Genomic DNA, 26,937 nt, shown 5'->3' with positions numbered 1-26,937 from the left:
GCTATGAAACCGTGACGTGTCGTGCCTTGCTTCCGACGGCTGTGATGAGATGTTTGGGGAGTTCAGGACTGTCGAAGCAGTGTCTGCATTTCTCCATCCGCCCCGCTAGCCTCCGCGTCTCCTGAACCGCTTTATTCCTCTGCCGCTCTTCATCCCGACCCGCGCCTTCCTTCTGCGCCGCACTCGACACGAACATGTCGTCCAGCGTGTAGTTATCGCCGTCAGTCTTCCCCATCATCTGAAAAACACACGTTTATCATTAAAGGGGTCATCGGATGCACATTTCCCACAAGTGATTCTTTAGGGTCTTCATGTAAAGTTTGTAACATACTTTGGTTAAATATTAAAATAATCATATTTCTATGATGGTAAAGCTGAATTTTCAGCATCATTACTCCAGTCTTCACTGTCACATGATCCTTCAGAAATCAGTGTAATATGATGATTTGATGCTCAATAAACATTTATGATTATTATCAGTGTTGAAAACTGTTAGAAACCACAATACTACCATTCAAAGGTTTGGGATAAGTTATTATTATATATATAAAATAATAATACTTTTATTCATCAAGGATGCATTAAATTGATCTAAAGTGACAGTAAATACATTTATAATGTTACAAAAGATTATATTTCAAATAGATGATGTTCTTTTGAGATTCATCAAAGAATCCTGACAAAATGAATCATAGTTTCCACAAAAATATTAAGCGTGCAAAAATGATTTTCAAGTTGATGAAAATAAGTTGGTATGATTCTTTAGGGTCTTCATGTAAAGTTTGTAATATACTATGGTTAAATTTGCTCAATGGTTGTGTAAAGAAATATGCTAATACAGGAAATATGCTAATACGGGAAATATGCTAATATGGGAAATATGCTAATACGGGAAATAATAATATAATTAATATATTCCTTACATTTATATAGTGCTTTTCCGGGAACTCAAAGCGCTTTACATGGAAGGGGGGAATCTCCTCAACCACCATATGCTAATATAATATAATATAATATATGAAATATGCTAATATGGGAAATATGCTAATACGGGAAATAATAATATAATTAATATATTCCTTACATTTATATAGCGCTTTTCTGGGTACTAAAAGCGCTTTACATGGAAGGGGGAATCTCCTCAACCACCATATGCTAATATAATATAAATTATAATATATGAAATATGCTAATACGCGGGAAATATGCTAATACGGGAAATAATAATATAATGAATATATTCGTTACATTTATATAGCACTTTTCCGGGTACTCAAAGCGCTTTACATGGAAGGGGGGAATCTCCTCAACCACCATATGCTAATATAATATAAATTATAATATATGAAATATGCTAATACGAGGGAAATATGCTAATACGGGAAATAATAATATAATTAATATATTCGTTACATTTATATAGCACTTTTCCGGGTACTCAAAGCGCTTTACATGGAAGGGGGGAATCTCCTCAACCACCATATGCTAATATAATATAAATTATAATATATGAAATATGCTAATACGAGGGAAATATGCTAATACGGGAAATAATAATATAATTAATATATTCGTTACATTTATATAGCACTTTTCTGGGTACTCAAAGCGCTTTACATAGAAGGGGGGAATCTCCTCAACCACCATATGCTAATATAATATATTATAACATATGCTAATATGGGAAATATGCTAATACGGGAAATAATAATATAATTAATATATTCGTTACATTTATATAGCGCTTTTCTGGGTACTCAAAGCGCTTTACATGGAAGGGGGAATCTCCTCAACCACCATATGCTAATATAATATAATTATGAAATATGCTAATATGGGAAATATGCTAATACGGGACAGTCCATCAGTGGTTGTGGGTGGAGCATGAGCAATATGACATCATAGTGAGAGCGTTTAGGCTTTTTGAGGATAAAAAAAAAAAAAAAAAAAGGAGTGAATGGATTGTTTTTATCGTACGGGGGTTGTGTGTCCACACACTGCAAACATCAGTGAATTTTGCATACGATGACCCCTTTAAAAGGTTCACTTTACTTTATTCGCATACACACTTTCATCATTAAAGGTTCACTCCGTCTGGCGTGTGTGTGAGTTTAATCTTTTAAAGGCTGAAAGCTGGTTCGGGACGCAGGAATGAGAAATGCTTTACGAGTTCTATAAATCCCTGCGCTTCTAATACTTTAATAGCAAGACAAGTACGTGCTTGTAAATGTACATCTATCTTTTATTGGGACATACTACAATGTGACAGATCCTCTTAAACTACAGCAATATTGCTCCAAAATACTTTGGAATTAGAGCATTATCTTGCAACCTTTATATACTATTTACAATAATAATAATAATAATAGTGAATTTTATTTATCATGCGCTTTTCTTAATACAAAAGTTAATTGAAAACAACCTTAAATAAATTAAACTTAACCAACTTAAATGAATATCAATATACTACGATTCATGGCACCCTAATTATTATCTTCTATGATAATATGCAAATTAGGAAGGAGCCATGCACTTTTTCAGGAGGAAAAGAGGTCAGAAAACATAACAGCCATAAATATTAGGTTTGTAATTTTACAGTTGTAATGTAAAATTAAATTATTATTATTATGTTATTTTTCCTAAATACTTTATTTATTTTTTTTACAGTGAAATCACAATAGTAATATTTCTTATTTAGTTTTTTTGTAGTTATTTTTATATTTTTATTTAGTAATAATAATAAATATTATTAGACTAGTATGCAAATCATCACAATAATTTCATCACAGTCGGTTCTTCATTCTATTAATGTTAGTCAAAAGGGAGATTCTCAAACTTAAAATATATTTTTTAATTAAAATAAGAATTATTATAATTGAATATTATTATTTTATAGCCATACTGATTATATATTAAATTAAAAAAAGGCCAAAATGCATTACAAATGTGGATTTGAAAAAACAAAAATCACATTAAAATTTTAATTTTACTAATGACTAATCAGCAACAATTGCAACTCGATTTTTTTATTAAATTTTTAAAGAGAAATCACAATAGTAATATTTCCTGTTTAGTTGTTTGTAGTCATTTTTATTTAGTAATAATAATAAATATTATTAGACTAGTATGCAAATCATCACAGTAATTTCACCACAGTCGGTTCTTCATTCTATTAATGTTAGTCAAAAGGGAGATTCTCAAACTTAAAATATATATTTTAATTAAAAGAAGAATTATTATAATTAAATATTATTATTTTATACCATATTGATAAATAATAAATAAATAAAAAATGGCCAAAACGCAAAGCAAACGTGGATTTGAAAAAAATAAAATAATAATAATAATAATTTTATTCGATTTTTTGCCCAAATCTTGCAGCCAAATGTGATCTGATTGGGCAAAAGGGGTCTTGAAACCCAAATGCGATTGGATTGGTCGTCAGGAGGAGTCATGTGATCTGACTGTGCGGATTTACTGCTGAATGCTGGTAAAACTGCGGTTCATTATCTGGAGTAACATCCAGAAAACAGCAGTGGCAGATGTGACCGGGCCACAGGGATTACGCTAACATAGTGTGTGTGTGTGTGTGTGTGTGTGTGTGTGTGTGTGTGTGACGCTCTCTTCAGACACCAACACACACTAGAGTGAGAGAGGCTTAACGGTGTGGTTCAACAAGCAGACAAGGAGGCGATGTATCCGTAGCAACGGCTGATCTGTGTGGGAGTGTGTGTGTTCACACTGGCATGTTTGATTGACAGATGGAGAGGAGTCGAGGTGAGAGCGAGAGGGTTGGAGAGTCTGGAGTCTGAAATTACATCTATTCTCTGCATTTCAGACTCCAGATGAACCGTGAATAAAAAACCTAGACAGACCAGAGAAGTAAGTGTGTGTGTGTGTGTGTGTGCAGTTCTGTCTGGACTACATGTACAGCAGACAGGAGATAAACACACACACAACTAGATTTGCATTTTCTGAAGAAAATGGTAGAGCTTGCAAGGCAGCAAAAGAAAAGTTTGAGGTAAATGTTGCAGCAAACGTCCTAGTCTCAGTCGACTGCTCGTGAATCAACACACAACACGACTCAACACTGTAAAGCGGAGATTAAACAGATGCAAAATTCTGGAGAACGAGCATTATGCAGATATTACAATAACTTCATCACAGCTGGGTCTACATTCTATTACTGAGATTCAATGTTCATAAAATTATGAATCAAATAAATCTATTATATAATTAGAAAAAAACTAAAAAAACACTAAGCGCATTTCATTATGCAAATAAATGGAAGTGAGAAAATTATTTGCATTTTTAGTATGCAAATATTACATTGATATCATTGGTTATATTTCACATTTTGGACATTCTATTAAATGTCAGTCAATGAGAGATGTATAACTTTAATCTTACATTTCTTTTAACCTTCTGTTGCTGTTCAGACTTTATTGACCGAAGCATTTTTCTTTTTTTTCTTTTCTTTTTTCTTCTTCATCGGAATGGTTTGAAACTTGGTTTAGGCACTTGTTGTGTAAAAAAAAAAAAAAAAAAAATCTCAGACATGATTCGAGCTTAAATAGTCCTCAAAAAAATAGTTACACTTGTATTGTTCACGGTCTAAAATGAGCGCATTGGAAACTAATGAGAGACAAATTTCCTCTAGTGGAAGCGTTTGGTACTGCAGCCAGACAGCATCTCACTGAAAGCTCATTTTTAGAGATAGTGGCCCTCATTTATCAATCTTGCGTCGAAACGGGCGTATATGTTGGCGTAAGATTATGCTTACACTCCTCTCACCGCCTGATTTATGAAGCTGTGCGTACCTTTGAAATTCAGGTGTACGCAATACCTGCCTCTTGATAAATGCCGCGGCTGAAACCGATCGTCATTAGATTAACACGCCCCTATATATTCACTTCTCCGCCTCCCCCACGCCCTCATTTTACGCCATGGACACACGGAAGACGGCAAAGAGGAGAAACTTCTCCGGTGGAAATCCAGTTTAAATCGCTGGTTGGTTGAGCAAATTACCTATCACAATCATGATCACAATGCATTATTTTACAGCACGTGTTTTGAAACTATTAGCGTTGAATTTCGCATTACGTCACATGTGATGGGGTGTACAATAGTGATGATGTGAATAATTGCATGACAATTTGTAATATTCTTCTTATTAGTATTATGATTTTGATTATTAATGACGCTTATTGTTATTTAGAAGAATGTCTTTGTTATTATTATTATTTGTATTATTATTATTATTTAAAAGAAGAAGGTCATTTTTATTATTTTGTCAGTCTGAATTATGTTTTGTTCATTGAAAGCCTTTCATTACTGAACCCAGTCCGTGCGCACCTGCCGGGCTTAACTCACAAAAATAAACACTGAAGTTTATCATTTCTATGTTGTTGTTATTTTACAGTGGGTCATAATATGTCATATCTTTAGTTTGTCAGTGCGTTTTGTGGTGTTAGGAATTGTTTTTCTGCGCATTTCAGCACTAACTCCAAACGTGCGTACATGTACACCACCTCCTGAGCTGGCGTAGGATTTGAGCGTACCGTACGCCAACGTCCATATTGATAAATCGCAAAGTCACCGTGGTTTTGGGTGTACGCCAGGTGTACGCTGGAAATTTGGTGTGCACTTTTCATAAATGAGGGCCATTAACCTCAAATTTGGAATACAGCTCGTTTAGATTTAGGCTATGTCTTTGATTTTCTCAGTTTCAGAGTAAAACGTGTTTTGGAAAATACATATTTCATATAAAAATACCTTTTTCATAATTATAAACTTAAACTTCTATGAATTTGTTTCACTTTTCTTTTTTTCTTCTTTTTTAACATCAGGAATAATCTGCCACGTGTCATCTTCAAAAAGAGACCCAACTTAAGTCAATTTCTGACAACATGATTCATCAAAATGGGATTTTCCTCATACTCTGAGCCAGAAATCTCCACTTCAGCAGCACTTGCATACACCAAACTTTCCAGTTGCATTCCTATCTATATTCTGAAGGTTTTTACAGAGGGATTTGTTCATAAATCATTCAGATTCTGATTTATACAACATTTTATACCTAAAAACGGGGTGATTTTTTTTTTTTTTTAATGGCCGTTGACAGGGTGATAAAAAGAGATATCCAAAATCCCCTCTGCAAAAACCTTTGACTCTAATATGTCAACAAAAATGAAACAAGAATTTTTAAATCTGCCTATCCAATGTTCAGATTTCTCTTCTGGAAATATATGCAAATTAGCGCATATTTAATGAGATCATACCTAATTTGCATATTTAAACATAATGTATTCTAAAAACTTGTAATACAAAATATATTTGTCTTAATGTCTGTAATCAACTGGGGAAGTTTCATGCTGATATCTATTAGTTAATGTTTGTTTTCTATTCACCCGGGGTGTCTCCCCTTAACACTAGAACTCCCAAGATGGTCATTTTGACCGTTTTTAAATTTTACAGTGTAACAACTTTGTTAAAATAAAATCAATGTGGCTGTAGGACTCTGACTTTTCCTAAATATGTATATATTTTATTATTTTACTCTTGAAACTTTGTTAAAATCACAAAACAGTTCTGACTATTTCTACCTAGAATGGACATGGCGGTCATTTTGACCACACGCATTATAGATAAAATAAGTACGCTACATTTCCCGCGATTGGTAATGAGTGTCCCCGTTGCATAGCATATTATATTGCTCATGCTCAATATATTCTATTGTACAATAAGTGCACAAATTAGCAAGTTTCGCGGAGGGACTTCATCACGCGACTGGTGAGCGAACTCTCCGACCACATAAAATCAACTTGTCCGTGAAAGTTTTTACAATGTATTCAAATATGTAGCGTTTTTGTTATTGTATATATGTTATAAGTTATTGTATCATAAGATTTGTTTTTATTGTACAAAGTAAATAAGAAAATATTTATCAAATACATTTTCACATTCATTTGAATTCGAATTTAAATGTTGTGTCCTGATCTTTATTATTACCTATTACCTAACATTGTAGATCCATTTATTTTTAGATTTTGTATTGGTTATTTAACTTCTTTACAAACAGGGCTATACTAAACGGTATGAAGCTTTGACGTTTCCTATCTTTTTTGTCTTTTCACGTTGTGAAACTCAGTGTTTGAGAAATATCAATACAATGCTGCCTTACATGCACTGCGATTACACTAGCTAAACACTCAATTTGCCTTCTGCTGATGAAATTGTGAAATAAATATATTAATAACACTTTTAGCTGCTATGTTTTGGTAACTTGGCAGAGAAAGAGAGAGAGAGAGAGGGAAAGAGTGAAGTGCCGCTAAAATGTGCAAATGTTTGTCACTTTCATATTTCTCGTCTCCATGGTGACGGTGACGTCTTAGTTTATTCGAACAGATTTGAGAAGCCCAGCCCGGTTTAAAGTCTGAGATCGGAGGAGAGACTGAGAGATTGATCACACGAATACTGCGGCTTTTACCGCCACCATCTGCCGATGCCAGTCTGGCTCACGACGATAGATGAGCGCAGGAAAATATACGGCTGTGGTTCATTTCTGACACACTGAGCATTTCAATCTTTTCTTTCCAGAAACTACAAAACACTGGAAAAAGAAAAATCTTTAGGCCTAAATTTAAGATAATTTAATTGAACTGCATATATTTGGATGCATTCATTTTAATGCAATGCTTTTTTTTACCGTATATATTATATAAATGTATATAAATGAACAGATCCATGACGCTTCTAAACAATTATGATGATTAAATCAAATCAAATTGATGCACATAAAAAAAGTACCCGTTTCATTTATGTATGACTTATAAAGATGCATCACATTATGTTCAGTCGTCTGTTTATATTAAAACTGTGTAAACCGAATGGATGTCAATTTTAAATGCAATTCAAATGCATAAATTAAAAATGTATAAAGATTTTTGAAGTTTATCTCACAGGAGACAAATCAAATGTGTAGTCGTTACATTGCAAAAGGCAATCACTACTCATAGAAAAATATTAACATTAATATCCAGATGCTTTTTCACTGCAAATGTTTTTATGAACGTCCCTTTAGAATTACAGACTGCATGTTTCCGCCACACAAAGAATAAAAAAAAGGTAATTGCGACTTTGTCACAATTTTTACCTTTTTTCTCAGAATTGCGTGATATAAAGTCGCAATTGACCCTTCGCAGGGAGCTTGATTGACAGGTGATCTGACCAATCATACTTCGTCATCCGCCATTTTGTCGGACAAAGCCGTCAGGAGAGTTAGTAGATTAACATGGGAGGATTTGAGCTTGAGAAGCGGAGTGTACTGACGTCTTTCCGCGGTTAAAACAACATTCCTTCTGATGTTCATTCATGTTTATTTGATGCTATAAATGAACTAGAAGGAAGAGATGATCGGTTCACGAGCGGCTTTAACTGAGGCGACACAGCGATCTGTCACACACATTAAAGAGCCACAAAACGCTATTTATTGTTTAATTTTTTTTTTTTAAATGACCAAATTTAAAAAGGTGAGACTTTGTTTAATGTGTTTAATATCAAAAGTAACCGAGAAGTGACCTGGTCTGTGTCTGTCAGTGTGTGTCAGTGTCCTCTCTGCTCCGCGATGTGTTTATCACTGCGTGAGAACGTGGTGTGTGTGTGAGAGCGGCATAGCTTGTCAGACACTGCAACAGTAACTAAGGGGGGCGGGTCTTTGCGAAAGGTCAATTGCGAGTTATAAAGTGCAATTTTTTTTTAAACTAAAAACTTTTTTTCCCTCAGAATTGGGAGTTTATATCTCCCAATTGCATGTTATAAAGTCAGATTTGCGTGATATGAACTCGAAAATTACGAGATAAAAAGTCACAATTATCTTTTAAAATGTCTATTCTGTGGCGGAAACAAGCTTCCAGATTCATCAGTGTTTGGTGTGTGAGGAGATGGGCGCTCACCTTGGCGGCCATGCGCGAGTAAAGGGCGTTCTGGTCCTCCGCAGAGCTCATCTTCTCCCGCCTGACCATCTCGCGCAGATCCATACCATCGTCATCCTCAAAGTAGCGCACACGCTCGCCGTCCTGATGCGTCTCAACCTAAAACATCACACAAGAGGAGAAAGTGTGATCTCATGTGAAGTTTGCCAGGCTTCAAGCTAATGTTCATTTAAAGAGGACTTCTTCTACTTGTTTTCCATGTTCCTCTTTCTTTAGTGTGTGATGTTGCCGAGTTCTTCTCGATATCAGTGTTTCTGAACTCCTGAAACGCCTCCATTGTAGTCTTGAGTTTCTTCCGGGAACGAACACGTCACAATATTCCTCATTATAATAATTAATACGCAGAATAAAGGGGCGGGGCCTGCTTGAGTTAGTTAGTAGTGTGTTAAAACTGACGGTTATGGAAAGAGCGGGACATTTCCCAAACACACTCGAAGAGCTCGACCAATCACAACACACTGATCCAGCCGACCAATCAGAGCACAGTGTGCTTTTCAGAAGGCGGGGCTTCATAGAGACAGGAAGTAAACAGAGCGTTACTGACAGACTGGGAAGAGAGGAGCCGCAACAATGAAGAATATGAGGAAAATAATGTGTTTTTTTGAACATTCAAGCATGGAAATTTATGGAAGCTTGTTTCCGCCACAGAATAAAAAATAAAAAAGGTAATTGCAACTTTTTATCTCACAATTCTCACAAAATTATATCTTGCAATTCTGACTTTATAACACACAATTGGGAGAAATAAAGTCAGAATTGCCAGTCAGTATTTTTTACCTTAGATTCTGACTCTATATCTCGCAATTCTGACTCTATATCTCGCAATTCTGACTCTATATCTCGCAATTCTGACTCTATATCTCGCAACTCTGACTCTATATCTCGCAACTCTGACTCTATATCTCGCAACTCTGACTCTATATCTCGCAACTCTGACTCTATATCTCGCAACTCTGACTCTATATCTCGCAACTCTGACTCTATATCTCGCAACTCTGACTCTATATCTCGCAACTCTGACTCTATATCTCGCAACTCTGACTCTATATCTCGCAATTCTGACTCTATATCTCGCAACTCTGACTCTATATCTCGCAACTCTGACTCTATATCTCGCAACTCTGACTCTATATCTCGCAACTCTGACTCTATATCTCGCAACTCTGACTCTATATCTCGCAACTCTGACTCTATATCTCGCAACTCTGACTCTATATCTCGCAACTCTGACTCTATATCTCGCAACTCTGACTCTATATCTCGCAACTCTGACTCTATATCTCGCAACTCTGACTCTATATCTCGCAACTCTGACTCTATATCTCGCAACTCTGACTCTATATCTCGCAACTCTGACTCTATATCTCGCAACTCTGACTCTATATCTCGCAACTCTGACTGTGGCGAAAACAAGCTTCTATAAAAAACCTGTTCTAGTAGAGCCCAAAAACAAAATCAAGACATTGTAAAACATCATAATAAAGTACATAAACTCCAAAGGTAGCAACATCACATGGAAACAATCTGATGCTGCACATGTGAGCGTGTGTCTCACCGCTTTCCGCTTCCTCCGTCCTCCTCGAGGCTCCAGTGTTTGCGACGGGGCGTTGACCGGCCAGGCTCGTCCCGACGGGTCGGTTCTGAACAACACCACTTCCTTCTCCGAGTCGCTTGGTGCACCCACCGGTTTGGTCTGGACTTTTCTTTGAGCTCGGCTCTCTTTGGCTCGACGGGCAGCATCCATCTGAGCTTTTAGTTTTTCCATCAGGGCCTGTGGATATTCACACACAAGTTTGACACCAGCAAAACACACCATCGGTTTCTGACAGTCTAGTACAGGAGAAACTGGAAAAATGTCGGGCAAAAGTTCATTTATTTCAGTAATTCAACTTAAAATGTGAAATTAATACATTATATAGACTCATTACATGCAAAGTTAGATATTTCAAGCCTTTATTTGTTATAATTGTGATGATTATGGCTTACAGATTATGAAAACCTTTTCACAATATTCTAATTTTGAATTTGGGGTTTTCATAAGCCATAATCATCACAATTATAACAAATAAAGGCTTGAAATATCTCACTTTGTGTCCAGGTACGCGTCACTCCCAAAGTTTTGATGAGCTCACCGTGTTTCCCATGAGTTCTGCCTTGACGAGTTTGGCTCCCAGTTTATTCATCTCTTCATCCGTTAGGATCAGCTCTTCCTCCTCCTCTTCCTCACTCTCTGAACTGGAAGATTAGCAAACACAATCAGTTTTAGCGCAAGTAAAAATGTCAAGAACTTGTATAGAACAAATCAATTTCCCTGACTCCACCACCATGACATTTCCCATGAATCGAATACTAGATACGAACTCCCAATGATCGTGTTGATTCATACAGATTTGCTAACAAATCACGTTTGACCAATTCAATGAAAATGGAAAGATTATTTATTCAGCTTTCGGGTGATGTATAAATCTCAATTTCAAAAAATTGACCCATGTGACTGGTTTTGTGGTCCAGCGTCACATTTGATATAATATTTTAATAATGATATTTTAATGTAAGTTAATATACAGTATAACACATATTGTAGTAATATTGACATAAAATACCAAAAATATCAATGAAAATACCAAAGCAAAACAATGACAGAAATTAGACTATGACTAGTATGCCTTCAGCGTCTTGCGTAGCGCACGTTTTACTCCACAGAAGATCAATATCAACCTGATTAAATATTTAAAAGCAAATCAAAACTATGGGAAAAAAACATTATCGAAATTTTCCAGGCCTGAAAAAGCACAGCTTTGAAATTCCTTGACATCTGTAGGATTTACATGAGCATTGAAATGTCTGGAAGAGCCTGAATTCATGATGTGAGATCTAGAATTAATGTAAAATTAGTGCTCTAGAATTCATATAGTTCTAATGCTTATCGAGATTATGCTTGTGCTTTAATTCAGGATTATGCTTTTTTGCAAGAAATGTAAAATGTTAATATTACTACAATATATGTTATACTGTATATTAACATACATTAAAATGTATTATAATATTATTATTAAAATATTATATCAAATGTGACGCTGGACCACAAAACCAGTCACATGGGTAAATTTTTTGACATTGAGATTTATACATCATATGAAAGCTGAATAAATAATCTTTTCATAGATGTGTGGTTTGTTATGATAGGACAATATTTGGTCGAGATACAACTATTAGAAAATCTGGAATCTGAGGAGCAAAAAAATGTAAACATTGAGAAAATCTCCTTTAAAGTTGTGCATTTATGTTCACAATTGTGCTGCATTCACTCACAAAAATACATGTTTTATATATTTCCGGTAGGAAATTTACTAAATATCTTCATGGAACAAGATCTTAATATCCTCATGATTTCTGGCATAAAAGAAAAATGGATAATTTTGACCCGTACAATGTACAGTTGGCTATTGCCACAGATATACCCGTGCGACTCCAGACTGGGTTTGGATATATATATATATATATGTAGAAAGTTCCTGCGGTGGAAACGCGGTTTTACATATAAGGAAATAAGGTAGATCGAGTGAAGTGTCTTTTCGTCTAAAACCACCAGCTGCTATTCTCCATTCTGACCTGCTCACTGTTGGTGTTGTTTTGCTCTCATCCTGCAGGGCGGCGCTCTTCTCTGTGTGTTTCTGTGGGGTTGGCGTCGTCATCGTCGTCTTTGAATCACTGCTCTTCCTCCAGGCAGCTACAACCCCATCATCATCATCATCATCGGGTTTTCTGAATCCTGTCATCTGATTGGATGAGGAGCCCTTCTGCACCCGCCTCCTCAAGCCTGGCCCTGCGCTCGTATCCTCGTCGGCATCGGAGGGTTTGAGGAACTTGTCACTGAGGCTGTACAGAGAGGAAGTGATGCGTCTCTGAGACTCCGGATCCTCGTCCGGATCCGGCCCGGATCTCTGATCGCGATCCTCGTGGTCGAGAGACCTTCTCTCAAAGTCTCGTTCTCTTTCTCTCTCAGCATTTGGAGATTTGTCTCGCCGTCCTCTCCTCCATTCTTCATTCTCTCTCCCTTCTTCTCTGTCGTCTCTCTTCCATCTCTCTCTCCCTTTTTCTCTGTCATCTCTCTTCCATCTCTCTCTCCCTTCTTCTCCATCATCTCTCTTCCATCTCTCTCTCCCTTCTTCTCCATCATCTCTCTTCCACCTCTCTCTCCCTTCTTCTCCATCATCTCTCTTCCACCTCTCTCTCCCTTCTTCTCCATCATCTCTCTTCCATCTCTCTCTCCCTTCTTCTCTGTCGTCTCTCTTCCATCTCTCTCTCCCTTCTTCTCTGTCGTCTCTCCTCCATCTCTCCCTCCCTTCTTCTCTCCTCCATCTCTCTCTTCCCTCGTTTCGGTCTCCTCTCCTCTCACCCCTCTCTTCTCTTCTCTCTCCGTACGCAACCTCCTCCGCCTCTCGCAGTTTCATCTGGAACTCCTCCATGGACTACAGAGAGAATCAGAAAAACACATCAGTAAGGTCAGTTTCCACCCAAAGCAGAGCAGATTCACTAGAGTTTAGTACCCGTCACCCCCGGTGGGAGATGATGCACTGAAAACATTCAAAATACCCATATGGGTTTCAGGGATTCGGGTTCCAGAAGAGAAAATAACCATGAGCTCCATATGGCAGCATGATTTCAACTTAAAAGGTGTAACTCATATATTATATAGACTTATATATTATATATTACATGCAAAGTGAGATATTTCAAGCCTTTATTTGTTATAATTTTGATGATTATGTCTTACAGATTATGAAAACCTTTTCACAATATTCTAATTTTGAACTTGGGGTTTTCATAAGCTGTAAGCCATAATCATCAAAATTATAACAAATAAAGGCTTGAAATATCTCACTTTGCATGTAATGAGTCTATATAATATATTATCCATCCATCCATCTTCTTCCGCTTATCCGGGGCCGGGTCGCGGGGGCAGCAGCCTAAGCAGAGATGCCCAGACTTCCCTCTCTCTAGACACTTCCTCCAGCTCTTCCGGGGGGACACCGAGGCGTTCCCAGGCCAGCCGGGAGACATAGTCCCTCCACCTTTCCGGGAAGGCGTCCAGGAGGCATCGGTCCCAAAGCTCATGACCATAGGTGAGAGTAGGAATGTAGATTGACCAGTAAATCGAGAGCTTCACCACGACAGACCGGTACATCGACCGCATTACTGCAGAAGCTGCACCGATCCGTCTGTCAATCTCACGTTCCATCCTTCCCTCACTCGTGAACAAAACCCCAAGATACTTGAACTCCTCCACTTGAGGCAGGAACTCTTCACCAACCTTAAGTAGGCAAGCCACCCTTTTCCGACCGAGGACCATGGCCTCGGATTTGGAGGTGCTGATTCTCATCCCAGCCGCTTCACACTCGGCTGCAAACCGTCCCAGTGCATGCTGAAGGTCCTGGTCTGAAGGGGCCAACACGACAACATCATCCACAAAGAGCAGAGACAAAATCGTGTGGTCCCCAAACCTGACACCCTCCGGCCCCTGGCTGCGCCTAGAAATTCTGTCCATAAAAACAGAACCGGTGACAAAGGGCAGCCCTGCCGGAGTCCAACATGCACCGGGAACAAGTCTGACTTACTGCCGGCAATGCGAACCAAGCTCCTGCTTCGATTGTATAGGGATCGGACAGCCCTTAGCAAAGGACCCCGGACCCCATACTCCCAGAGCACCCTCCACAGGCCGCCACGAGGGACACAGTCGAATACCTTCTCCAGATCCACAAAGCACATGTGGATTGGTTGGGCAAACTCCCACGAACCCTCCAGCACCCTGTAGAGGGTATAGAGCTGGTCCAGTGTTCCACGACCCGGACGAAAACCGAACTGTTCCTCCTGAATCCGAGGTTCTACTATCGGCCGTAATCTCCTCTCCAGTACCCTGGCAAAGACTTTCCCGGGGAGGCTGAGAAGTGTGATCCTCCTGTAGTTGGAACACACCCTCCGGTCCCCCTTCTTAAAAAGAGGGACCTCCACCCCGGTCTGCCATCCCAGAGGCACTGTCCCCGACCGCCACACGATGCTGCAGAGGCGGGTCAGCCAAGACAGCCCCACAACATCCAGAGACTTGAGGTACTCAGAGCGGATCTCATCCACCCCCGGTGCCTTGCCACCGTGGAGCTTCTTGACAACCTCTGTGACTTCCGCTGTGATGGACAAGTCCACCTCTGAGACCTCAGCCTCTGCTTCCTTAAAGGAACACTCCGACTTTTTGGGACTTTAGCCTATTCACCTTATCCCCCAGAGTTAGATAAGTCCATACATACCTTTTTCATCTCCGTGCGTGCTATAAGTCTGTTTGACGCACCCACCGCTAGCCTAGCTTAGCACAAAGACTGGATGTAAATGGTTGCAGCTAGCATACTAATCCAAATAAGTGACAAAATAACGCAAACATTTTCCTATTTACATGTTGTGATTTGTATAGTCACAGAGTGTACAAAAATCAAAGTCACATGAGACAAAGACATATTTTAACCGTATAAATACTGGGAACTATATTCTCTGAAGGCGAAGCACTGCTACTTGGGTGGAGTGATAACCGCAGCACCTGAGACGCGCTCTGAACGAACTCTCTGCTCCTCACCACGGTGCGTCTCAGGTGATGCGGTTATCACTCCACCCAAGTAGCAGTGCTTCGCCTTCAGAGAATATAGTTCCCAGTATTTATACGGTTAAAATATGTCTTTGTCTCATGTGACTTTGATTTTTGTACACTCTGTGACTATACAAATCACAACATGTAAATAGGAAAATGTTTGCGTTATTTTGTCACTTATTTGGATTAGTATGCTAGCTGCAACCATTCACATCCAGTCTTTGTGCTAAGCTAGGCTAGCGGTGGGTGCGTCAAACAGACTTATAGCACGCACGGAGATGAAAAAGGTATGTGTGGACTTATCTAACTCTGGGGGATAAGGTGAATAGGCTAAAGTCCCAAAAAGTCGGAGTGTTCCTTTAATGGAAGACGTGACGGCGGGATTGAGGAGATCTTCAAAGTATTCCTTCCACCGTCCGACAACATCCCCAGTTGAGGTCAACAGCCGCCCACCTCCACTGTAAACAGTGTTGGTGGGGCACTGCTTCCCTCTCCTGAGGCGCCGGACGGTTTGCCAGAATCTCTTCGAGGCCAGCCGGTAGTCCTTCTCCATGGCCTCACCGAACTCCCCCCAGGCCCGGGTTTTTGCCTCCACAACCAGCCGGGCTGCAGTTCGCTTGGCCTGCCGGTACCCGTCAGCTGCCTCAGGAGTCCCACTAGCCAACCAGGCCCGATAGGACTCCTTCTTCAGCTTGACGGCATCCCTTACTTACTAATATAATATATTAGTTTCACCTTTTAAGTTGAATTACTGAAAAAAAATAACTTTTGCACCATATTCTCATTTTTCCAGTTTCTAAAAAGAAAACAGATATTTTACATTTGATTTCAATTTCTGAACTTTCTATTTATTTGTGCTATTGCTAATTTGCTTATTTGTTCTTATTGTATTACTGACTTGTCTTTAATAATGTTTAAAATGTATATTAGTTAGTCTAGTTTATTAGTTGGCAGTTCTTTAGGCTAAAGATTTGTGTTCATACTATTCAGCTACAACAGGATGTTCTGCAAAAAAAAACTATTTGACTTTTTTTCCTTCTCTTTTTTTTTACCACATTGGTGAAAAAAACTGGGAAAATCAATAAGCAGAATTGGAATTGCAAAAAAATAATAATAATTCAAACACCCAACCCTACTGGGCGGTATAAAATTAAATAATATGACAATATTGCATCCTTATTGGTTGCAAACAGCAGTGAATATACAGCATGAATGGCTTGTATGAGCTCTTCTTCAATCGCAGGGGAAGCAACCTTACAGTGTGTTGAATTAAAGAGAGATGCGTGTTTGTTTATCGCTGTGTGTGTGTGTTTGCTCACCCCGTATCTCTCCGCCACCACGCTCTCCACACTGCGCTGTTCTCTGTCGGCCTGCTCTTTCATCCTCTGATAGGACTTCCTGAGCCAGCTCACCCCTCCATCATTCACAGCTCCAGCTGAGAGAGAGAGTGAAATCTGTGTAAAACATCTGTGAAGTAAACACTTCCCGCTCAGCGTGTACAGAGCGACTGCACTGTCAGCGTACAGTCAACATGAAACGCCCCATTCTAATAACGTGACTGATTTCAGAATGAAACAAGATGACAAAAAGAAAATGCAGGGAATCAATCAAGAAACATTAAAGAGGACGAGAGCAGCTTGTTGGCTTTAAACCGTCTCTCCAAGAGTCACAAGCCAACAAAGCTTTTAGCAACTTGGGTTACACTGTTAATAGTTTCACGTAACCCATGTTTTTTGTTTTTTTAACGAAGTTTGGTCCAAATTGCAGCTTATTTGGGGCGAAAACTGATCACTTAGAAATCTAATCGAATAACCTTTAACAAAAAACATTTCTGTTCATTAAAAAAATACGTTAAAATGTCAAAAGGTCATTGCTGAACTGCTCTACACGGAATAAATTTGGTGTATGATTCACTTTGAAACAATGTTCACTCAGAAATTGCAAGTAAATTTCCCAGGTAATTACAAAGAAAGAGCAAGTAACACACACATGACATTTTCAGGTAGAAAAACTGAAATAGTATTTTCCTGTAAAATGTATGTAATTTTTTTATGGATTTTTCACCTGCGACTGAGATCAAAAATAATCTCTTGAAGTTTGACCATCTCAGATCGTCAAATGTATTATTTATTGAAATGTTTTATTAATTGAATTGCTGGTATATGAGCGGTCAGTTACTGCCTTTAAAAAAAAAAAATCCTGATTTCCTCACTTTTGATGTATTTAGGATCAAATCCAATCATACAAGCGCTTTCTAAACGAGGCTCACCTTTTCTGACCGCAGTCCTGGAGGTGGCCTCTGGGGGCAGACCACTTCCTCCATCTTTCCAATAAGGGTTCAACTCTAACTTGTGAAGACCAGCCTGAGAGAAAGAGAAACACACGATAAACACAAAGACACACTCCTCGTACAATAAAAACATGCTCTACAAAAGTGATCATTTCAACACTTGCTTCGAACTGTTTGCATCAAGGATTTTTAATGTTTAACATTAACACTGATAATAATCATAAATGTTTCTTGAGCATCAGATCATCATATTATACTGATTTCTGAAGGATCATGTGATACTGAAGCCTGGAGTAATGATGGACAGGAATCACAGGAATAAATTACACTTTCCATTGTTGCTGTTCGTATCACTGTGTATAAAGTACAGAGGAAGATCCGGAGCCGAAATTCAGACATGGGCGTTTGATTTCCACCATGTGCTGTAGGCAATCGACCAATCACAACAGACTGGGCCATCTGACCAATCAGAGCAGAGCAGCTCTCAGAGAGGAGGAGCTTAAGGCGAGACACGGCAGGCAAAAACATTGTTTTTTTTTTCACTGGTCAATTTTGAGATTTTGGGATATTTGTCTTCAATAACATGTCTTCTTTCAGACTTGTGGTGAAAAAAAGTCCAAAATACACATTTAGGTCTTTATTTTACTAACTTTGTCTGTTTGCTTCTGTAGATTTCTCTGAAATTCAACAAAAGTTGGAGTTATAAATCAACGCGCTGCTACGCGATCTCTCTCTGCTTTCTTTAATCTCACACATCGTTGGAAAGCACTCTCTCTCTTCTGTACAATGCTGTCGGATCCAAATATGGTCATTTCCTGTTTATCAGCAACCAATCGTGAAAGTATAATGGACATTTAACCCTAAAAGTGAAATCTCATTGGCTGATGTCAATTTCTGACACAGTGATTGGTTCAGATGCATCACGTGACGCGCTCTGACACTTAGATGTGTGTTTTTGACTGTTTTTCTGCTCAGTTGAAGGCCATAAATGCTGTGTTTATAAGTTTTGATGTGATTTAGGTGGTTTGTATTGTTGTTTCTAATGATTTGATAAGATAATGTGTCAGTAAATAGTTGTTTCCACTAAAAAAATAAGATTTTTTACTTTACAAATCTTTAAATGCCTTTTTCTCAAAATTAGTTTTTTTGTCATTCTCCAGTAGAAACATCTCAGCCGATGTACACCACACTTTCCAGTTATACACTTAGCAGTATTCTGAAGATATCTTCAGAGGGATTTGTTAATAAATCATTCCTGGCCTGATTTATGTGACATTTTAATCAAAAAAATATGGCGAAAATCTATTTTTTAAGGCTATGGACAGTATATTTAGATTTCCTAGGTAATGAAAGCATATCTCCTGAAATCCCTCTGAACATCTTTTTTCCTCTTGTGTGTAATCACAATGAAAAAAGAATTTTGCACCTGGCTTTATCATATGTTCAGATCTATCTACCGAAAATATATGCAAAATTGCGCATATTTAATGAGATTATGCCTAATTTGCATAATTAAACATAAAAATTTCAAAATATTTTTTTTTTATGAACTTGTGTAAGTAATCAACTGAGGAAGTTTCATGATGATATCTATTATTTTAAAATTGTACCCTATTCACCTGTAGTGTCTCGTCTTAAAGAGACTGAATCTTTGAACGAAGCGTTTCAGACGCTGAGAGAAAAGAGCTGATGCTGTAATGTGTATTATGAGAAAATGTAAATGTTTTTGACCATGGATGCACATTAAACTATTGCAGGAGAGGCCAAAACATCATTAGGAACCTTTAAAATAGCACAATAGAGGCCAGTAGTGTAAAGGTGGATCTTCACCACATAATAAAAAGGAATGTGTCCTAATGGCATTGATGTCAGCGTGAACCAGCCAACATGTTACACAGTGTTGCTTGAAGACACAAACGTCGCTCACCTGTTCAATAGCCTTTGCTTTCTCCCTCTCCACCTCTTTCTCGGCTTCTTTCTGCGCTCGTTTCTCCGCCACGGAGGTCGTCTTCATCGCCAGGAAGTCAAAGGTCATCCATTCATCTCTCTAGGAAAGGTCAAACAGACAAAGACTATGAAAAAAATGTTTTAAAGCATTGCTATGTCCAATAATAACACTAAAATAAGATGCACCTTAAAGGGACACTGTGTAGGAATTTCTCCCATCTAGCGGTGAAATTGTATTTCGCATTCAAACGAATAGTGCTCTCTAGCGCCTCGCTTTTTCAAATGCTTTTTTATGTACAACATTTCATCCAATAGCACTTCATCGAGCTTTCTTTCGGGTGATGAGGTTCGTTATTTCAAACAAACTGCAACTTGACACACAACAAACAAACGAATGTTATGGTGTGAATCACAGACTGCATTATGAAGTACCGTGCAAATAGGGCTGGGCGATAAAAGATAACGATAGTTATCGCGATATAATTTTTCTCGATAAAACGATATCAAGAGTTCGATAATGTTTATGCGCCAAAAGCGGAACGAAACTCATTTGAACCGCGCGCCACACGGACCGTTTATCCGCTCGGCTCAAAGTCCGAACGGCAGCGCAGCGCGAGCTCACTAGCCGATGCGTTTACTCTGATCGACCTCGGTCACGAGATCCAGTGAGAAGCGCTTGAATTCAGCGAAGAACACACATCTCAGTGATTTAAACCAGTTTAAATGCAGATGAAGCGGTGCTGACGAACAGGAGAAACACTGTGAGCAGCGATACAGTCAGAAGCTTTTCTGTCTTTCTTATCATTTACCACAAATTTACCTAGTAACCTTGAAATGTGGGACATACATATTGAATTGACCCTTCGCAGGGAGCTTATTTGACAGGTGATCTGACCAATCATACTTCGCCATCCGCCATTTTGTCCGACAAAGCAGTCAGGAGAGTTAGTAGATTAACATGGGAGGATTTGAGCTTGAGAAGCGGAGTGTACTGACGTCTTTCCGCGGTTAAAACAACATTCCTTCTGATGTTCATTCATGTTTATCTGATGCTATAAATAAACTAGAAGGAAGAGATGATCGGTTCACGAGCGGCTTTAACTGAGGCGACACAGCGATCTGACACGCACATTAAAGAGCCACAAAACAGTATTTGTTGTTTAAATTTCTTACAAAAAATGACCAAATTTGAAAGGTGAGACTTTGTTTAATGTGTTTATTATGAAAAGTAACCGAAAAGTAAGCTGGTCTGTGTCTGTCAGTGTGTGTCAGTCTCCTCTCTGCTCCGCGATGTGTTTTTCACTGCGTGAGAACATGGTGTGTGTGAGAGCGGCGTGGTTTGTCGGACATAGCGACAGTAACTAAGGGGGGCGGGTCTTTGCGAACGGTCAATTGTATTATATTGTTAATGTAGACAATGTATTAAATGACTAACGGAATATAATTACAGTATTTAATGATGTATTTAGGCTACTGTTTTTCATACAAATACCATAGAAACCATAAAGTAACATTTAGCTATGTCCGGTTTTATCTGTGGTTATTGAGATCTAAATGCATGATGCTGGATGACCAATGGTTAATTTTAATCAAACAGTCAGAATATTACATTTTACCAAATAAAAATCAGCACATGCAGAAACTAAGAAATAATTTTTTCTATTAGGATATTTATTTTGTTAAGGAAAAATGTTTGTCATGATATGTTCTGACAATAAAGAGTAGTTTAAAACCACAATTAACGCTCTGGTTTCCACAACTTTCAATTAGGAGCAAAAATCTGCCTTTAAACTTGAAAGAAATAAAGATTTGACATTTATCGTGATAATTATCGATATCGACTGATATAAAAAAATTATCGTGATATTTTTTTCTGGCCATATCGCCCAGCCCTACCGTGCAGTGTCCGTCTCAGCTGGTTTCAGTCACGTGACGCTTGCTCTGAACGAAAACGAGTTGTTGAAACGCGTTGAGGTAAACTAGTGCTTTTTGTCCCTCTCTGCTATTATAGTTTTTCAAAATGGCGGAACGACATTGAAGCCTCCATGGACTTACTCGTCCAATGTAAAATAAAGATAAGAAATTCTTCGCTTACGAAGATAAGTCAGATAAATTGGCAGAGGTAATTTTACACCATTGAGGACATATTTATGAATAAAGACAACTAAAAAACTACACAGTGTACTAGAGATGTGACGGTGATAATATTCTCCCACCGGTTAATCGACTTGTGACAACACCGGTAATATCGGTTTCATCGGGTGGGAGGAGCGATGTAAAAAAAAAATGAATAAAACTAAATTAAAAATGTAAATAACCCTCCAGGTCTCCGCACCAGTCACGTAACTGAAAGCCGTGTGAAGCCGGTAAAAAAAATTAAAATAAAACATTAGCTTACAGAAATGATTCCCTCTGATTTTCTGTTTCATTAATAAAGTTTGACTACTCGCAGCAGTCTCGCATGCGCTTAGAGCTCGTGTGAATTGCACGTATAAAATGAAGTTAACGAACAACTTCGATGCTCGATCCATCAGGAAGCGCCACATAGGTCGCTGAATTTCACTGCGCTTCATGAGGAGTTTTTCTTTTGCGTGAAGAAGCCGTTCGCCGGAGATGTGTTAAAAGACAGCGGAGTGCATTCATGATTATTAGGCTACCGGTATAATAATCCTCCTGGCGCCGGGTCTGAGTGAGTAACTTACTCTCTTAACTTTGTTGTTTGATTAACATTAATGACACTTAAGAGCCGCTGCTGACAGACGCGATCTGACACGCGGCCCATTTTCTCACAAATATCTACGTTTATTTTAGACTTTATTTAAATCATGTAAGACTGCTCTTATGAGCAGGGGTGCACATAACTTGTTCAGTGAGTTACTCAGGTGAGGACCAGGAGATGGTGTTTGGTACTCACCCCATATGTAGCGTGGCGACAGCTGTCAATCATGACGTCACATTCCCGTTTTTATAGCATAAAATAACTAACTAAAACCAAACTTATAAAATAAAAATAAACAAACACTTAAATTTACATCAGCGTGAAAAGAACGACCTAAAATGATAGAAAAAAAAATTATTTGAAGTGTTATTTGATTGTTCAGATATATGTATTTGTATAAATTAAATATAATTAATCCTTATTAAAGATATTAAAGAGCAGTGAATTTTCTCTTTTTATTTTGTTGTTTGATCAATATTAAGTGTACAGAAGGCATTAGGTTTATTACGCACTGTCACTTTAAGAGTGTGCAGATCCAATTGCACTGATGCACGGTACGTTCTGTAAAAGACATAACCGACTGTGTTTACGTGAATACTCTCCAAAACAGACATTTAGACATAATGTTGTGTGTATTTGTCCATTCAGACGCGAAAGAGAGCTCGATTCAGTCCTTGCGCGCAGCGTCTATGTGCGGGGCTGCACGCTTCGGGTCGTGAGTGTGTGTGTGTGTGTGTTCGCACAGAAAAACATACCGAATAAAGCTGTCTTTCGCGTCGTCACTCTTATTCAGATCTATCCATATGTCTGCTCTTCTCTTTCTCCCAGACGTTTACATTTTTTAACGATTTGAGACATGCATGAAGCGCATGCCGACTCGGTAGATCAGCACGTTACAATTCAAATGTGCGCATCTTCCACAAACGCAAATCAGTTCTGACTGGATCACTTCCCCAATCGTCCCTCCCTTACATTTCCGTCTAGTTTTTATTCGTCATAGTGGTCGTCATTTAAAACAAGGTTTTTATTTAGTTATCGTCTCGTTTTCATCTGTGAAAAAATTTAATTAACACTGCCTAGGTTGCATTTTGGCGACAGTACGCAAAGGCGCGTAGTAACACAAGTGGCATTACGCATTCCTGATTTTTGTCGCGCATGCATACCTGCGTACCAGTTATGTGCACCCCTGCTTATGAGGACACTCGACAAGACGGAAATTTGGGCATAATTTGTGTGTGTTATGGTTTGTTCAAGCCCGAAAGAGAACTCGGTAGGCGACTGACTGTCTCTTTAGTCTTGTCGCGCTTGAACGGTTTAAAAACATTAACATTAATAAGAGCGTGATCATACAACGCTAGTCAATTGTTAAATATTTTTAACGCTTTAAATTTTTTTTTTTTTTTTGCGGTGCCGCGGTGGGCAAGTGATGAAACCGGTGTTGTGACTGAACACCGTGTAACACCGACTATCGTAGCAAGCCTACAGTGTACCTTTAAAAATAAGATTCTATATCTATTTTTTGCTACTAACAAACAAATGGAGGAATTCTGGAGGATGAAAAAGCATGTGTCTGTAACATGCATCATGTAAAGTTAACCTTTCGCATCCTCATCACGTCACTGGACACGCACACATCGCACCAGCTCTCATTGAAAATGAATGACTTGCGGTTGCTTTGCAAATGGATGTCAGTGTGACGCTCCTTGTGGCTCAGAGAGAGAGCGAGAGAGCTCTTCAATTCCAGTAATAACAGTATTGAAGTTTCCACAAGTGGCTTTGCTGTGTAGGACAACAATCACCCACTCTGACACTCTCTTATAATCTCAATGTCTGAAGACTGTGATTACAGACCGCAGCGAGGATGGTCATCGGATCACGGTGAACTGCTGTATGACAAACCGCCTCCATTAAGCAAAATTATTACACGGTTCTGTGGAATACTTGATTCTGATTGGTCAATCGCGCCATCCAGCGGTATATTATTCCCAGATAACAACCGCTGAAAACAGAAACACAGACTCATCCGGGTCACTGAAGTCAGCAGCTTGCTAGGAATGCTTTTTCTTCATGGAAGTTTTGCTTTTTGGTGAGCTAAAAAAAATATTAAAACTCAGTCGAATCAATATTTTGTGTAGAGTTATTTAATTATGCCATCCAGTATCGTGGACTCGCTCGCTCTCGTTTCATTCAAACGCATATGCTTCGATTTTGTGACTATTGATTTGTACACTGTTGGATTATGAGATACAAACAGGTACGATTTTAAAACAGTTTAATCTTAAATCAATATCTCTTATCCCCATAATTATTTGTTGAAATGCTGTGTTTCGACTGTATACCGTATCTCTTAAATGTCCGTCTAGTTTGAACTTGCCGCGCTAGCAACTGATCTCTCCGCAGAAGCTTTGCATTTAAAGAGCTAGTAAAATATTTCAACTCAGATCTATATTTTGTGTCTAATTATTTACTTATGTGGCAAGTAGCCGTGTAATACGCAGGATAATGTACATCCATCCGGTTATACATTATCCCTTACATAGACTAGGATCTTACTTGGTTAGTATTGGCCACCGTAGATGTGGGCGTGGCCTCAGGCTCCGCCTTCCATGCCTTGTCTCCGCCCCCTGTAGGTAATTTGGCCTCCACCCACTCGTCCTCTGAGTCCTGAAAACAAATAAGGATCAACACAGGAAAGAAATTATGTTGTACGCTACCACAACTTGCAAACGCAATTGAAATTTAATACCTGGAGAAAAAAAACGCTTAACGCAGGAATAAATGAGGCATTAAAATGTGGTTAAACGGGGTAAACGTGATGTTAAAGCACATACTGCAGAGGTGTCACAAGATGCATTTTCTTCTGCATTTTTCTCTTTCTTGGCTTTCTTCTTCTTCTCTTTCTTCTCTTTCTTCGCTTTCTTTTCCTTTTTCTTTTTCTTGTTTTTCACTGCATGCTCCTGTGTGCAAAAAACACAACACAAAATGTGAATCCGGTGTGGAGAGAAATGAGAGACAGAGACCAAATGTACCGTTAAAGACAACATTTTAACTTCTATATACACATATATTTACAGCAATATCAAGTCGGAACCAGGATTTGGCGTTTGATTAGGTCTGAGAACTGTGAGTGATTTGTTTGATTCTCTTGGTGTCATGTCTTGATGTAATTTTACGTTTCTATGTATTTTAGAGTTATTTACTACTTATGGACAGCACTTTGGTCCAATTTAATGGTTTTGAAAGTGCTTTATAAATAAAAGTTGAGTTGAGGATTTGACTGGATTGTGAAATGTAATGTACTGTGTATTATATTAATGAACAATAGGATTTTTCCCTGTCTGTGGGGCATTGGTCAAATCAGATATGGTAACTTTCTTATAATATAATTAGGGCTGTCAAAAGATTAATCGAATCCAAAATAAAAGTTTGTGTTTACATAATATATGTGTGTGTACTGTGTATAATTATTATGTATAAATACACACACATTCATGAATATTTAAGAAATATTTGCATTTATATAATTTATATTATATATAAATATTTTATATGTAAATATAACCATTTTTTCTTAAATATATACATGATTTTGTGTGTTTTTATATATATAAATAATTATACACAGTACACACACATATATTATGTAAACACAAACTTTTATTTTGGATGCGATTAATCTTTTGACAGCCCTAATTATATTATAATTTCCATTCATACTTGAAGGGTCAGTAAGCTATTTTAAGAAATCAATACTTTCATTCAGTAAGGATGCATTAAATTGATCAAAAGTGACAGCAAAAACGTTTATAATGTTAAAAAACAAACTGCACCAAAGGATCTTGAAAATTAAAATGCTCCCACAGAAATATGAAGCAGTTTTCAACACTGATAATAATCATAAATGTTTCTTGATCATCAAATCATCATATTATAGTGATTTCTGAAGGATCATGTGACACTGAAGACTGGAGTAATGACGCTGAAAATTCAGCTTTGATCACAGGAATAAATTACACTTTACTATATATTCACATAGAAAAACTGGTATTTGCAATAGTAATAATATCTATGTTTTTACACAGGGTTTGTACAGATACTGTAAAATGAAATTCCAGGACCTTTAAAGCACTTTTTTTGTTTTTCAAGGACTTTAATCAGAGATTGCACTTATCAAACAATATCCGAAAAAATCAGATCAGACGGGTTGCAGCGTTAATTTTATGTGAAAAGATTGTTTTATCAATAAAATTAAACACTAATTTCACATATATTGTCTTTCAAATTCAAGCACTTTTCATAAATATTACTGTTTTCAAGGGTTTTCCAGGACTTAAATCTCAAAACGTCAAATTCA

General features: G+C 38.1%; 1 protein-coding gene across 1 annotated transcript in view; it reads right to left on the bottom strand.

Moving 5' to 3' along the window:
• cwf19l2 (CWF19 like cell cycle control factor 2) overlaps nucleotides 1–26,937 on the bottom strand; it is a 40,072-nt gene that overhangs the window by 8,871 nt on the left and 4,264 nt on the right. Inside the window, exons 3-12 of the mRNA XM_079610148.1 lie at nucleotides 25,415–25,540; nucleotides 25,137–25,247; nucleotides 19,845–19,964; nucleotides 17,897–17,990; nucleotides 16,947–17,062; nucleotides 12,606–13,465; nucleotides 11,126–11,228; nucleotides 10,549–10,764; nucleotides 8,955–9,092; nucleotides 26–238 (exon numbers count right to left, since the gene is read on the bottom strand). Coding sequence (XP_079466274.1) covers nucleotides 26–238; nucleotides 8,955–9,092; nucleotides 10,549–10,764; nucleotides 11,126–11,228; nucleotides 12,606–13,465; nucleotides 16,947–17,062; nucleotides 17,897–17,990; nucleotides 19,845–19,964; nucleotides 25,137–25,247; nucleotides 25,415–25,540 — 2,097 coding nt within the window. The remainder of the gene's footprint in view (nucleotides 1–25; nucleotides 239–8,954; nucleotides 9,093–10,548; nucleotides 10,765–11,125; nucleotides 11,229–12,605; nucleotides 13,466–16,946; nucleotides 17,063–17,896; nucleotides 17,991–19,844; nucleotides 19,965–25,136; nucleotides 25,248–25,414; nucleotides 25,541–26,937) is intronic.

This window comes from Phoxinus phoxinus (assembly GCF_949152265.1).
Source record: "Phoxinus phoxinus genome assembly, chromosome: 4".
Classification (NCBI taxonomy): Eukaryota; Metazoa; Chordata; class Actinopteri; order Cypriniformes; family Leuciscidae; genus Phoxinus; species Phoxinus phoxinus.
Note: the sequence above shows the minus strand (reverse complement) of the source record. Positions and strands in the feature narration are given on the sequence as shown.